Source organism: Pseudopipra pipra, chromosome 20 (genome assembly GCF_036250125.1).
Source record: "Pseudopipra pipra isolate bDixPip1 chromosome 20, bDixPip1.hap1, whole genome shotgun sequence".
NCBI classification, from domain to species: Eukaryota; Metazoa; Chordata; class Aves; order Passeriformes; family Pipridae; genus Pseudopipra; species Pseudopipra pipra.
The window spans coordinates 837395-853156 of NC_087568.1; the positions used below are offsets into that span (position 1 = coordinate 837395).

General features: G+C 47.0%; 1 protein-coding gene across 6 annotated transcripts in view; it reads left to right on the forward strand.

Annotated features, from left to right (window-relative positions):
• Positions 1 to 14506, forward strand: part of MAPKAP1 (MAPK associated protein 1) — an 87798-nt gene extending 73292 nt beyond the window's left edge. For all 6 annotated transcript variants that reach the window (XM_064676509.1, XM_064676513.1, XM_064676512.1 and 3 more), the window contains 3 exons: positions 2133 to 2270; positions 12031 to 12128; positions 13907 to 14506. In XM_064676509.1, coding sequence (XP_064532579.1) covers positions 2133 to 2270; positions 12031 to 12128; positions 13907 to 14032 — 362 coding nt within the window. In that variant the 3' untranslated portion in view covers positions 14033 to 14506. The remainder of the gene's footprint in view (positions 1 to 2132; positions 2271 to 12030; positions 12129 to 13906) is intronic.
• Positions 14507 to 15762: the final 1256 nt, after the last annotated feature.

Sequence of the window (15762 nt, forward strand, 5' to 3'; positions counted from 1 at the left end):
AGAACCAAACTCAGGATGGCAATAAATCAACAGCCACTTTGGGTGTCATTTCTGGTTTATATTCCACTATTGTTCTATCACTTTAATTCATGTCACTATCATCTGTTCATCTGGAACAGTTTTATATAATTTTCCAGTGGAGCTACCTGACAAATCCTATCAAATTAACAAGGTGCATTAACAGTATTGACTGACTGTGAATTCTGAAGTTGCAGGACCAAACAGTGAAATTTTTTTGAGGATATTTTCAAGGGTGATGCTCTCAGAGGAAGGGATGGGAAACAGTCCTAACACACAAAGAATTTGCACCTTTATTTTTAGAACTTCCCTTGACTTTTTTTCAGTGAGAAAATAAGACTTTGTACCATCAACTTCCATATTTTCCTTAAACTACAGCAAATGCCATTTGGAATAATTAACCATTACAGTAAAATACCAATGCTGATTTTAAATAATCTGTCCAAAATTAAATCACAAACCAAAATGGGCTCCAGATACAGCCTCAGCCTGCTCAAATTAGTGAGTTCCAGCAGTCTGGGTGTTAATTGGGCTCTTGATACAATACTTAATTGAAATGTGAACTCTCTGATGTGACGTATGTTTAATGACAAAGCACATTCCTGGATTAATGGGGTGTTACTGTAACCCACTGCAGTCACAGGGTGAGTGAGGATGACCTGGTGTTGGGGCAGGGGCTGCAGTGAGACCCCCACAGGTACCTGCCCCACACTGTCCTGTGCTTTGGCTTTGGAGTTGCACAGAATACAAACCAGCTGTGGTTTGTAAGTTCAGCCATGACCAGGCCTTAGGAAATACCCAGTTAATTTTGGAGGGCTTGGGAGCGTTGTGTGTGCATTACATCCTACTTTTATTTTGTCACATCTCTCAGAAGTTTCTTCATCAGCTTCTTTAGGTTTCTTGTGCTTCAAACAAGCCAAATGGGATGTCTTTGAAAGTGTCAGAGCCAGAACCCTCAGGAAGGAGAAGATTCTCTGCTGTTTTTCCAGAGATGAAAGAGTTAAATGATATTTAAATGCTTTTTTCCTGTATTGCTTCCTTTTGTTGATGTCTCGTGAGCTTCACCTGTAGCTCAGGACTGAAGACACCTCCTTGTTTTTAATGCTCTGCACACCTTGAAAAGAGCTCCCTGCCAAGTTTGTTCAGGTGTGTCAGCAGCTCTTGGACTGGTTCCAGCAGGACACTCCTTGCCCTCTGCCTGCCCTGACAGTACTGGTGTGGCCCCACCTGGAGTTCTGGGGGGGTTTTGGTCACCACAATATAAAAAAGACTCTAAACTCTTAGAGAGCATCCAAAGGAGGACCACGAGGATGGTGAAGGGTCTGGAGGGGAAGCCTTTTGAGGAGCAGCTGAGGTCACTTGGTTTGTTCAGCCTGGAGGTCAGGCCTCGTTGGGATCTTCAGCATCCTCACGAGGGGCAGGTACATCACGACCTCTTCACTCTTGTGACCAGTGACAGGACCTGAGGAAAGGGCTGGAGCTGAGATGGGGAGGGTTAGGTTGGATGTCAGGAAAAGGGTTTTCACCCACAGAGAGGTGCAGCATTAGAACAGGCTCCCCAGGGCAGTGGTCAGAGCCCCAAGCCTGATTTCAAGAGGTGTTTGGATAATGCTTTCATGCACATGGTGTGATTCTTGGGGTGTCCTGCGTAGAGCCAGGAGTTGGACTCAGTGATTGTGAGGGGTCCCTTCCAGCTCAGCATATTCTGTGATTCTGTTCCATGACTCTGGTGTCTGCTGTGCAGCAGATGGAGCAGGGCCCATGGTGATAGTGTCTATTACACAGAGCAGTGGTGACTGAAAAACCAGCAGTATCTCCTATAAATCTCACAGCTCATGTAGCTGCTGCTTCCAGAAGAGCTCTGTATGCGTTGAGAAGAATTTTTTCTGTGCTATTTCTTTCTTTTGGTATTCTTATGCAGGAGAATAAAATGCAGATTATCAATGCAGTTTGATAACCATTTGTTTCTGGTTTCAAAAGCTCCCATGCTTTCAGAAAGCCCAGAAGGGCAATATACCTTCAGCCCATTTAAGATTTATAAAGTGTGTCAAACGGCTGATATGAAATCGGTTAAACAGATCACTGTTGTGGCTCTCTATTCTTTCTCATCTCAGGTATTTCTGGAGACAAGGTAGAGATAGACCCTGTTACTAATCAGAAGGCCAGCACTAAGTTTTGGATTAAGCAGAAACCCATTTCAATCGATTCTGAACTCCTCTGTGCCTGTGACCTTGCGGAAGAAAAAAGCCCAAGTGAGTAGTCCTTTTTATTTATGTTCCCTCTCCTCTCCCTCCCTGGATGTGCTCGATGTCCAAAGAATTATTGCTACCATGTCCTTTTCTTTCTATAGGTGTATTTTATTCATTACAGGATGTTTTTAATCTGACTCAATTCTGTTATAGAGAACACAGCATAAACAGACACACATTTTACAAGTGTCCTTTGGTGCTGCTCTCAGCTAATGGCATCATTCAGTGTTTCTTGCCCACTGTCATACCAAGGGAACACTGGCTCTGCCCAGCTGTCTCCAGCCCCACAACACATCAGGAAAATACATGTTTCAATATAATTGCAATTTTTTTGAATTTTTTTTTACATCCAGACTGGTGCAGCTGAGGATTTTGGATATACAGTAAGTGTCAGCTCAGTGTGAATTTAGCTCAGCCATGGCTGCAGGGTCACTGGGATTGGAGGTGCTGCTCTGAGTGTTCTGTTCTGTAGTGGTGGCTGTGCTGGGCTCTGAGGACAGGCTGGATGTCCCAGCTCACAGTCGTCACCCAGAGGTCAGAAGTGGCTGTTTAGAGTGTGGCTTCAAAAGCCAAGGGCTGCTGGTTGTTGCATCAGTGGAGTAATGAGAGTCTCTATCTGGAAAATTTGTTTTAAAAAGCACAAGATGGGCCCTGGGGGACTCGGGCAATGTCTCCCAGTGGGGCCAAAATGGAACTGTCTACGATCAAAAAGCAACTGTAGTTCAAAAGCTCAGATGGATTTTATTGCACTTGTGCCTCTGCAGAGTAGGGATGCTGGTATTAAGTACTTATCTGCAAGGTGACAGAGAGGGAGAATTATGTGATACATATTTACAGAGGTAATGATCTGTTGAATTCTCTTGGAAGAGTAAATTTATGGCTGCCACAGATTTTATCAGCAATTATTGAACTATATCCTTCTCTCCTTCATTACCCCTCCCTACCTCCATGTTCTTGGTCTAGTCATTGTCTTCCTTTTCTGTCTCTCCATCAAGATTTCTTGGTCCTTGGGGAGGCACAACCCCAAGGAGAAGCTTCCCCAATGACCAGGTGGTCTGAAACACGTGAGGGTTGTGTACACTGCAAGGGGCAGTTTGCCCTGGTAAATCCTGTCACACCTCTGGGTTGGAGCCACATTTCATTGCAAATGCAAACACCTGAGGAGATAAAATTGTGCCCAAAAAATGAGACTGTATTTGAAGAGCTGACCTTGAAACCCAAGGTTTCCACTTCTATCAACCAGCCTGTGGCACCCAGGGGTCCCTGGAGACCTCGGACCGCGTCCTGCTGGGATGGGGCTCTCTGGCCCCAGAGGCAGCACCTGCTGCTGTGGGAAATGATGTCTGTACCCAAATCTTGCCAGCCCAGGTATTTCAGCCCCCAAACAGAGTCCAGGTGCAGAAGGGCTGTACCTGCACGTGGGGACCATTGAGTGAAGAATCATGGTGGCTTTGGAGAGGACACTGACAGGTTGCAACAAAGGCAACTGTTATGGTCCTGAGGGGTTTATTTGCACGTTTCACATGACCATCTTAAACTTCTCCTACTAAATAATGGTTCAACAGAGTTCCAAAAGGAGAAAATACTTCCTTCTGAAACTGCTGACCTTTTCCCAGCTCACTAAAGATGTTCCAAAAGTCATTATTTTAGGCCAGCAGAAGAGACTTTTAGTGTGACATCTCAGAATGATGCATTTTGTGGAACTGAGCAGCAGATCAGTATCTCTTGAATTTTAAATGGAAAAAAGTTATTTTAGTAGCATAAAGGAATGAAACTCACTGTATTTCACAAGTTTTGTCTGTGATTTTTATCAGCACGGTGATGTATGTTTGTAGCAGAGTTTACATCAAAAATTATTCCCAGATCTTCCTTGAATGAATTATTGCAAAGAGAGGCTGAGTACAGATAAGGTCTTTGAGTTCTGCAATATATTTTGTTTTCATATTTTTATCTTTTGTAACACAAACATGCTCCATCTCCACTTTCAGAAGTGCTCTGCACACACACTGGTGCTTGTCCTGTTACGCCGGGTGAAACACAGGGTCTGGGTTTGGAGCTACCTTCCCTCCCCAGGCATCGTGGTAGGGTGAGAACCCAGCTGAGCCCTGCTTGGAGAGGTGAAGGGTTTGCAGGAGCTGCCAAATGTGACTGTACTTTTTAGTAAGGACAGGGGGTGTTGGGAGTCAAGGCTGAGTGCTGGGATCAGTGTCTTGGTGGAGAGCCTTGTGTGCATGTTCTTTGGTTTTCTCTGAACAGGTTCATGCAGTGAAGTTTTAGTGGCACTTGCACATGTGTGAAAGGACTCAACAGCTTCAGAGCTGATGTGGTGTGAATATTTATGGGTGGCTTGGAGCCGTTCTGGACAGGCTGAGCTTTCCTGTGCCACAAGTTGTGGAACTCAGAACTGCCTTCAGTGAGGACAGAAAATGAAAACAGAAAGCTCTGACATCTCACTTGCTGTTAGTGGGGGGAATGTAGGCAGGGATGGCTGATGATTTTTGTTTGCCCTTGTAGTAGCCCTGGGTCAGAATTTGAATTTTTATTTGTAAATTAAATCCGACTCCCTTCATTTAGACCAAGGGAAGAGGTAATGGCCCTGCTGGCTCACTCCAGTGCCATCAGAACCTGAGAACACTGGGCATGAACGGCTTCTTTAAATCAGGTTCAGCCTGATTATCACGAGAGATTCTGAATGTTTTGAATCTTGAAAGGAAGCATCCTATCATGGAGAAATAAGATTTAAGCCTTAATAAAGTAGTTGTCATTTTTATAGCTGAAAAGAGCTTTGTATCTCAATTAAGTGTACATAATATAAAGTCTTAAGGAAGCAACATAATAAGTTTAATACAATTATATCCCTTTGCAATAGTGTAATTTAAAGGAAATCTGATTCTGGTAATGTCTCTTACATTACTTGGACAAGAGAGAAACTTCAGTGTCACTGCCCACTGCCTCCGTGCTCTGTGTCCGAGCGTGGCCGTGACGGATGTGCCGTGTCCGGGGCTGCCTGGGGAGGGACCAGGAGCTCGGGGCAGCCCTGCGGTGCCACCGGGGCCGGGCAGCCGGGCACTCACCGGGGGCTTCTCCCATTCATCTGTGTCCTACACGAGCTGCAGAAATTGGATTTGTTTGATAATTTACTTGAGACACTGAAGCAAGGTTCTCTGTGACCCTTTATCTGCCTTTTTTTTTTTTGTTTTCATAAAGCAGAGACATCTCAGTTACTAGGTCAAAATACCCTCAATATGAAGGTAAGTCTAAACAAAGGTGTTCTGTAGGTCACGGAGTACATGGGTAACTTCGGTTTGTAATTTAATTGCCCGCTTTGCACCCTGCAGCTGAAGATTTCCTTTAAATTCTGATTCCATTGTTGCACTGGGGCTTAACAGAGTGTTAACCTGGTAATAGGCACAGGGCCTCCCCATTATATGTCTCGCTATCGAGCGGTTCTGCATGACTAGTTAAAAAAGATGGCAAGAAGATTAATGAAAGCCGTGAGTACAGAAGGGGGGCAGGTACCTCGGCGAGACTTGCAGCGAGGAGATATTAGAGCTGAACCAGAGCTTGGCTTTTTCTTTATCCCGTGACCTTTGAACCTGCCTTACTGTCGAGAGCTGCCAGCCGAGCCGACGTTTTGATTGATGTTGCTACACGAGTCAGTCTTTCCCATTGAATTCCACATCTGCACGAAAATAGCTTTTCCAGCAGTATTCACCCTGGCTGTAAGTGATAGCCAGAGCGATGCCTGAACCCCCTTTCTGTAGTTTTCATTTAAAGCTAAAGGTATTTGATGTTTTAATTCAGTGTCCAGTTCCTCCTGATTATGCACGTTGGGTAATACTGACTTAATGAATTCGTTGTTGGGTTGTGGAAGGGCTGAAAATACACAGAAAGCACTGGGAAGGCATCGGGTTCCTGCTGCTCTGGGAGCTCAAATAGAGACGTTGCAGGTTTGCTCAGAGCCTGCAGTGGGGCCAGAGCAGAGGCAGCAATTACCTGTGTGCTCTGCAAATGGGGCACAAAATGTCCTGTGCTGGTTCCTGAGATCCCTGCTCCCGCTGTGCATAATGCAGAGCATCTGTGAAGTAACAGAATAAAATTCCTTCTTGATAGGAGACTAATAACCAGTTCTGATCAAAAGGTAAAAAACAGGTTCAGCAGAGAAAATGTTCCCAAACTTCAGGCTCGAAGTGAAAGGGCTGTCCAAGTGTGGAACAGAAGGGATGAGCCCACGGGCACGTGGCCGTGCTGTGCAGGCAGGGGCTGCCTCGGGGGACGGCAGCGGGGCACAGATGGCTGTGGCTGTGCCGCCAGCCCCGTGTGCTGGGGGGGGCTCCATGGGGGGCCCCGTGTGCCATGGGGGGCTCTGTGTGCCATGGGGGGCCCCGTGTGCCATGGGGGGCCCCGTGTGCCGTGGGGGCTCAGGGCTGAGCCCGGGGGGCCTCAGGAGCCTGCGTGGCCTGGGCAGCTCTCGGTGGGACATGTCCCACAGAGCAGGGCCTGGCAGTGGGGGGTCCCAGTGTCCCTGTGCAGGGGTGGGCAGCAGTTTGGGGGCAGTGTGGGGTCCTGGTGTCCCTGCACAGGGACAGGCAGTGGTTTGGGGGCAGTGGGGGGGTCCCGGTGTCCCTGTACAGGGACAGGCAGTGGTTTGGGGGCAGTGGGGTGTCCCAGTGTCCCTGTGCAGGGGTGGGCAGTGATTTGGGGGCAGTGGGGGGTCCCGGTGTCCCTGTGCAGGGACGGGCAGTGGTTTGGGGACAGCGTCACTGGAGCAGCTCCTGCAGCAGCCAGGGCTGTGCTGATTAACTGCGTCCCCCTTGAACAGCTTCTCCATAAAAGTTCTCCTGAGCGCAATCAGGAGCGTGCATTGCCTCATCCTTTTAACAAATCTGTTTTGTAGCCCTATTAAAAGGGGTCTTCATCTATCCTGTCAAAGCTATTCTGCTGGGGTTTTTTAGTTTAATTACACTATCCAATTAAAACTCCTCGCTGCATTTTGATTCGCCTCTCCTCGGGCCTGAGTGGATGTGACATTTACAAGGCTCGCCTCTCAGGCAGACAATGCGTGATTGATGAGCTGCAGACGCAGTGGAGGAGCCGATTGCCATGTGGAAACACTGCTTAGTGCATTTTGATTTATTTATCATCTTTTTTCCCAAACAAGGTTGCTGGTGAAGAGGTTTTGGGCAACCCCGAATTCCACCTCAATTTTCAGCATTTTTGCAAAAATTTTTATTAGTATTCTGGCTTTGATAATAATTTGAAGAAGAAACAAAAGGCTTTGAGGAAAAAAAATCCAGATGTGTGAATAGTTACCACAATTTGACACAAAAGTGGGTGTGTGCAGCACTTCAGTTGCAGCTCTGCTTTCAGGACATCTGGACACAAGGCACCCTCTAAGAGCAGTGCTGTGTAACAAGCCTACAGTGGAACATAAAGACCTGAGTTGGAGGAAAAGAGATCATGGAGTATGCTGCTCCCTGAGAGAACGGGGCAAGCCCACAGGACTACAGCTGTTATTTTTTTCCTTAACATTCATATCATTTGTTCCTACTAAAGTACTCCTGGTTTGAGGAGATCCATTCCAGGCTCATGGTGAGCAGCCTGAACCCATCGGTAGCTCCACTGGTATCAACAGGGTCAGGATTTCATCCAGAACTGGTTGCCATCACTGCCTCTAAATTATGTACCTCTGGGATAAATATCACTTGCATAAAATGGGCTTAACCCCCCTTTTACACCCAGGCCAATGTCCCTGGTCACTCTGTGTCCCTAACCAAGCTCGGTACACTGCTGGTGTGTTTTATTTTTCTTATTCCTTACCTTTTTGCTGGTGTATTTCTAATTCTTTTTCATCCTTTCTGGGCCTGTGAGAAGAGATTTCAGGGTCTGATCCTGTGTTTCTGAAGTGGTGAGAATCAGTGATGTCAAATGATGTCCATAAGTGCTTTGTTCTTCAGAGAGGTCCTTCTCCAGCTATTTATTCCACTAATAACTCTTAATTGTTGACTTCTGCCTTATGGCCCTGTAATGACAAAGCAATCATCAAGGTATATTGAAAAATTAACATAAATTTGCATTTCCCAGTGTTTGTTTTCTGTTTTGTCCAATTCATGAATATTCTTTTCATCCTCCATCTAATTAGTGATTTAATTCTGTGCACACTGTTTAAAGAGTGGCTTTGGCAAAGAGATGGTTTTGCTATGGGCTGAATTGTGGGGTGGGAGGGGAAGAAGAAAAACTCTTTCCAGTCTTGTCAGATTCGGTTAAAAAATTGTCTTTTCTTGTGCAAATTCACATCCTTCCAATGCTTTCCAGGCATTCTGTATTTCCAGGCACACTGTTTTCCAGTATTGTTTAGACTCTGATAAAAAGAGTTTATTACTTAGATTAAAAAGTGATAATTTTTTCACCTTATCAGGTGCAGAGCAGTGGCCCACTAAGGGTTTGGATGTTTTCCTGGGATTGCAGGAAGTAGCACAGGATTTACTGCTGCCTGTAGAACACACTTTGGTCAGTAATTCTGGAGCTGGAGTTCCACAGGATTGCTCACTGCTGTGTGTGAACACAGGGACAGGGGGCAGCTGGGCACTGAAGCACAGGGCAGGGGCTGCACCAGGGCTTTCCCCAGCCCTTGGGAGGGGGAGGAGAAGGGTGAGCTCGGCACTGCAGAGCCTCTGCCTTCCCTTGCTGGCAGTGCAGTGGTGCTAAAAATCGGGAGACATGGCAAACAGCTGACTGTAAGACGTGGTGCTGAAGGAGTAAATGAGCTCTCCTCGATGAGTTCCCAGTGAATTAGCATCCTGCCCTTCCGCCGGCATCGGCCCTGGGCTCCTCTCCAGGAGTAACCACACAGGAACCCATTAGTGCTGGGCTTGGAGAAGATTTATCAGCGTTCCGAGCGGAGGCCAAAGGGCACTGTTGGGAAGACGTTGCTCTCCTGCTGTGGCAGCAGGGTCAGCCCTGGCTGGGCAGCAGCAGGGCTGGAGAGGAGCACGAGACCCCTGGGCTGTGCCGAGCTCACTGTGGGTTGGGCCTGCACAAAAGCTGTTGGTAACAGATGAGTTTCTGTCATTCCATTTGCTTTCCACAACTGTTTTATCAGATAAACACAGTTGGGAATAACATGGATTTCCTGTTGTGCAGCTAATTAATCCTGATTGCAGGACACTGAGGTTCCCCCCAGACACCAAAGCACTGTGGCTGTGGAACTGGTGCTAATGGAGCTACTGGTGCAGAGTCAGCATGTGGTTTGAATCTCCCATCACGTGCAGTAGGAGCCACTTGAGCTGCTGCTGTTTGTTACCAGTTCCTCTTATATGGAAACATCAAACCATGGAAGCTCCTATTGATCTTGGAATTGTCAGGGGTGGTGCTCTATTGGAAAGAGGTACATCACATATTTAAGCACTCTTGGAAATGGAAATCAATCTCACAATTCATAAATTCTATCTGGCTAGAAGAGTAGCAGAGCAAAGTGCCAGTTAGGATTTCAGTGCACTCATATTTCACACCGTAAATAGTGTGATGTGGACTCAGAACCCATAAACATGATGCCATAATGGGGCTTTCTAAGGAAAAGTCTTCTTGGCTTCTTTCCACTGCATCACGAGTGATGGGCAGGATGGGGCTGTGTGTCCTGCACAGCTGGTCCTGCACAGCTGGTCCTGCACAGCCACGGATTCAGCAGCAGTGTTGTGTCCCCTGCAGCTCCCAGAGCCCCTGCAGAGTGTGAGTCCAGGCTTGGCCAGTGCCAGGCCAGAAAGGCAGGGCCAGAGCAGCCCCTGTGCCAGTGGGACTGGGAGCTGCCCTTGGCAGAGCTGCCTGGCGAGCTGTGCCAGAGGGGTCCCACACAGCACAGGGTGGGCACTGGGCTCCCAGGGAGCAGAGCAGGCTCTGTCTCCCACTGCTTGGCACTTTGGGATTGGTATGGGCATCTGTTGCTCTATTGCCATTGGGAGAGCTGACTCCTCACATCCGAAAATCAGTGCTGGGGGAAGCTCTGGGTTGTGCTGCTGGTCAGCTGGGCTGGTGCTTCTGCCACAAAGGAGGAGCAGCTCCCTGGTGTGAAGGAAAGCTGGGGGTCCTGTGTGGGGTTTCTCGTCAGGCACAGCAGAGGCCGTGATCTGCTTGATTTCCACAGGGCCATTTCAGGCTGTGGTCTGTGCCCCTCCCCTCTGCAGTGACACCAGATCATCCTGCCCTGCCCTGCTGTGGGCAGTGCTGTGCCATCCCATCCCATCCCATGCCATCCCATGCCGTGCCATCCCATGCTGTGCCACCCCACACACCCAGCCATCCTCCACCATGGCAGCAGTGAACACCTGAACAGGTTTTGTCTTGATCCACAGCAGGAACCACCCAATGAACTTTCAAACCCAAACCACAGCAGTGTACTGGGATCCTGCTGACCCTGTTCTGTGCCACTCTCGTTTTCAGTAATCAGTGTCTGTAACTGGAATGTTCAGTGTCCAAGGAAAATGGTGGGAGCTGGTGGGCGTGGTGCTGTGTCCCATCCCCAGGAGTGGTGCAGGAGCACTTTTGGAATCATTAAGATGCTGCATTCCAGGCAGAGCTGCATTCATTAACATGTTGATGAGCTCCCAGCTTGGATTTCTGCATTTTTAGTACCACTAGGGTATCATTTGTCAAATGATTTAAAGGGTGGGGTTTTTTCTTATTATTATTAGCCAATTTTTCAATATAGAATTTATATTCCAGATTAGTGCGTCATAATGGTGTTTAATTAACACTCCACAATAAAATACTTGCGTCTCAAATTTCCTGGCCACCAATCTGAGCATATATCAGTCACTTTTTGGAAATCTGGAGAATTAGATAATGTAAATAAGATTTCCAATTAGCTTTCCTGCAGGAAAGACCTGGATTTACAGTAACATGGCTGTTGCTTTATGGATTGCTAACTCTGACTGTCGAACTGAATAAATTAGGAGAAAACTGTTGGAAAAGTATCATGTATAGAATATGCTTAGTTTTCATTTTGAAGCCATCAGCATTCACACAAGTGAGGGATATTTTGCCTTCCCACACGTTCCATATTACACCTTTGTGTTGCAGTTGTCCCTCCTGGCACTGTGCGTCAGTCCTGGGCTCTTCTCCCAGGGCAGACAGGGAGTGGCCGGGCCGGTGGCACCGTGTGTCCACCCCTGGGACCCTCCTTGTGGGGCTGGCCCCGAGCAGTGGAGCTGCCAGCAAATTACAGCCACAGTTTAATTGACTTCCCGCTGCAGGAGGGGCAGTCCTGGCTCCGAGTGTGCTGGGCAGGTCCCTTGGTGCTGTGGGTCCTTGGTGCTGTGGGTCCCTTGGTGCTGTGCAGTGGGACCATTCCCCTTCACCATCAGCAGCCAGGTGGGTTCGGGGCATGTTTTGGGGTGAGGTTTTTGAGTGATGATTCTGGGATTAATTGCCCTTTTTCAACACACCACTCCCCTGTGCGTGGTGATTCTCCGGTGAGCGCCGGTGTGGGCCGAGCAGAGCTAACCAGCCATTTGATGGATTTTTGCATTTCCTGCAGTGGGGATGTGATGGGAAAAGGAACTTTATTGACTGGAGTTCAGCTGCTCCTGTAAGCCACCACTTGCCTTAAATTGAAATGACATGAGAAGCCTGTCAGCATTTCATTGCTTCCTTCTGTCGTGCTGATGGTACGCGGAGATCACCATCTGTGGTTTTCTTCTGTCAGGCACACGAGCTCTGCTCAAACTTTACAGGAATATTCTGAACAGTTTTTTTCTTATCTTCGCAGGTCATGCAATATTTAAACTTACATATCTAAGCAATCATGACTACAAACACCTTTACTTTGAATCAGATGCTGCTACTGTCAATGAAATTGTACTGAAGGTGAGTATTAAATTTTAACGTGACCCAAAATCCTGGTGTTTTACCACTTGTTAGACATGAGAGTGAGAATTCAGGAGGCTCTGGAAACACACGAGGCCTGAGGACCACTGAGGTGTGTTTAACCTGCCAGACTGGCTGCTCCCTGCCTGTTGTTTTATTCATCCTTCAAACAGTTGCTGCCTGTCTGTGTGTAGCATTTCCTTTTGTGCTTGTTTCTAGTTAATAGAGACATGGATTTTCTGTGGAATTTTATAGGAAACTACCAAATTTTATTGTGTCCAGGTAGTTCCCACCCCTGGACACGGGGTGCTCAGCATCCCCATGCCATGCAGAGGTGCAGGGGCTGTGTGGGGCTGGGTGCTCCTGCCCCTTACCCAGGTGTTCCCACAGAGCACCCAGGGGCTCTTCCTCACCCGACCCTTCCCCTGGGACTCTGTACAGACACGTGCTCCCTTGCTTTGGGAAACAAATTATTGTTACACTCTCCCAAGAGTAAATGGAATTTTCCACAAGTTCATCTTTCGTAGCAAGTCAAAATTCAAAAGCAGTAATTCTGGCAAACCATCTGTTATGTTTGCTTTTATTGGCTGTGTGGAGTTTGGAGAATTGTTAAATAACTGACGTGCGATAAAATGACTTTTATTCATAACACAGAAGGTGAACGTGTGTGAGGGGTTTTCTGTTTTGTGAGCTGTTAGGCCAATTCTTTTGTTCCCACTTTATCTTAAATCAGCTATTGTAATCCAGAACACTTAGAATCATGGCATCACAAAATCACTAAGGTTGGAAAAGACCTCCGAGATCATCAAGTCCAACCTTTCACTGATACCCCCATGCCCACTCCACACCATGGAGTGCTTGTTGTTTGAACACTTCCAGGGATGGTGACTCCACATATCTGAGACTGGTCATAAAAGAAGGCTAAAAAAAAAGGTTTACTGTGAATAATATGAATATTCAAGAGAGAAATACTATTGAACAGTACTTTTTTCTTAAGTTGCCATTCCTTTACCTAGAACATTCTCTGGTTTCATGCACAAGTCACTGGTTTGTTTTCAATTCCATCAGCATTAGAAGATGCAGAAAAATCAGACTTTTCAAATTAGGTTTTTTACATGATCAAGTGAGAAAAATGGAGGCTTTATTGACCATGAAAATTCCCTATATTTTTATGCCTTAAGCTGTAATATGCAATGAAAGTGAAACACTCTACAGTGCATAAAATTGTGCAAGTTTTAAGCCACAGCATATTAACCAGCTAATGGCAGACCAAAGGGCATTTTTATCTTTTTGATTCTTGCATTAACCTTCCATTAAAATTATCTGTGAGATTATCACAAAGCACTGGAGATAATAAATTTAGGGAGTAGCAGGCTTGTTAAATATCATTTAAAAATGCTTTCATCAAGTAAAATGTGCCAAAACACAGAAAAACTCTGAGATTAGCTGAGTATGCAAACATCATAATGGAAGAATTATTTTTATTGAGGCTGATAAAGTCCTTTATTGAAGCCCATTACTGGATTATCCCAATGCTGGGGCTTTGCTCGCCGCCTTCACCAGAGGTTTGGGTGACCAGGTGGGCCAAGGGACAAGGGACATGGGCAGGTGTGCTGGGCTCTTCTGGTGCTCCAGGCTCTCTCTGTCATCATTGTCCTGGTGGCCGCTGGGACCAGTTACCCCAAGGCCCTGTTGGGTGTGTGGTGTGGGGTCCCTGCCCATCCCAGGCCATCCTGCTCAGCCACTGAGGACATTAAACATCACCTCGTGTCTTGCAGGTTAACTATATTCTAGAGTCACGAGCAAGCACAGCCAGAGCAGATTATTTTGCTCAGAAACAAAGAAAACTGAGCAGGAGAACAAGCTTTAGCTTCCAGAAGGAGAAGAAGTCGGGACAGCAGTGAGGCCGAGCCTCGGGCAGAGCCTGTGCCGCGTTCGGAGCCGCTCCCGCCCGGACTGGGGGAGCCAGGACTGTGGAGCTCCTGCTGCCCGAGGGCAGGAGCGGCCGGGAAGGAATCTGAACTATCCCGTCTCACGGCTGGAAGATTATCCCTCGTGGTGATGGGAAGTCTCCCCTGTGACAGAAATAAAGAGCCATATCAGCCGGAAAGAAGACTGTTACGCTTCAGGTTCCTTTGATTAGAAATAAGAGAATGACGTAGACTGGCATCATTTAATTACTGTATTATGTACAATCACAAGAAGAGATGTGATTACATATTATTTCACAGCCTGGTTAAAATAAATTATATACATCTGTAATCCACCCACGTACACGCAGGTATTGCTTGTGACATGATCAAATTTCTAAAAACAAAATGTAGGACAAATGTATCCATTTTTACTATTAATAAACAGATGTAATCTTTTTCAAGGTCCATATGATGCACAGTTCTTTTGGGGGGAGGCTGCAGTCCCAGATGGTTTCACTTCTGTTGCTGAAGTGCAGGAGGCATCCGTGAGCCAGGAACAGCAGCCGTGGCAGGGGAGCTCTTAGTGAGGGATGCTGAGACAGTCAAGTCTGTTGTGGTTTGTTTTGTTCAAAAATATTTTTATTTAACTGTGCTTTTCAGCTTTGCATACGCTTTATTGGAAGTTCCTTGCTGTAGTTGGAAATCCACAGCAGCGTCTTGGTGCTGGAGAGAAGCATCCTCCTGCCCAGGACCCACAGCTGCTGCTGCCCCAGGCCTGGCCCTTCCTCTGAGGCACCTTGCACCTGGGACTGAGAAATGCCTTCACCTTTTCTTAATATTATTCTTTAAAAATAAAAATTAATACCTACTTTGTACTGGGATTTGTAACTATGTTGGCTTTGTCCATCCTTAATACATCAGGGAACATGGGAATGGGATTGCTGAGACCCAGAGCCACGTTTTTGGTTGAATTCACCAGAGGTGTCTTTCATCCATCTCTCCAGGTCGCTGGAGCTCTGCACACACATCCCTGTATCATGGAACTGCCCTGGTTCCACACGGCATTGAACCCCACGGGGCTGGGGCCAGCTGAGCACGGCAGTCCCCCGGCACAACCTGACCTCTGCCAGCTCCCACCCTGCTTTTGTACAGAGAAAACGTCCTGAGCCCTGAGCCTTAACACGTTGTGCAGGAACAACCCCGAGGCACAGGGAGGGTCTGTGTCTCACCCCGAGGCAGAGGGAGGGTCTGTGTCTCACCCCGAGGCAGAGGGAGGGTCTGTGTCTCACCCCGAGGCAGAGGGAGGGTCTGTGTCTCACCTGTTGTCGGTTCAGCCCTCCCGGTGCCGATGCCAGGCCCTGCCCACACCACTGAGGCCAGGCCTCGCTGTACAGTCTTCCATGGTATCTGCAAAATGAGAAATGCTATTTTATAGTATGTTATTAATTTTTTAAATATTTTCTATGTGCAAATGCGGCACAGATGCAATGGGGAAACCCCTTTGATGTAAATGACTCCTTTAACCGACTGTGAACTATTTAACATTAAAGTTGCTCTGTGAATGTTCTTTGGCCACCCAGTTTCAATTCTTTTTAACTGAGCTGAAAAATTGCCTATTTGATATCAGGAACTGCAGCAGTCTCCTGTTTCCATGGCCATAGTGCTGCTGTCAGCCCCTCATGTGTATTTATCATCAGCAGGGATTCAGCATGTGCAGGTTT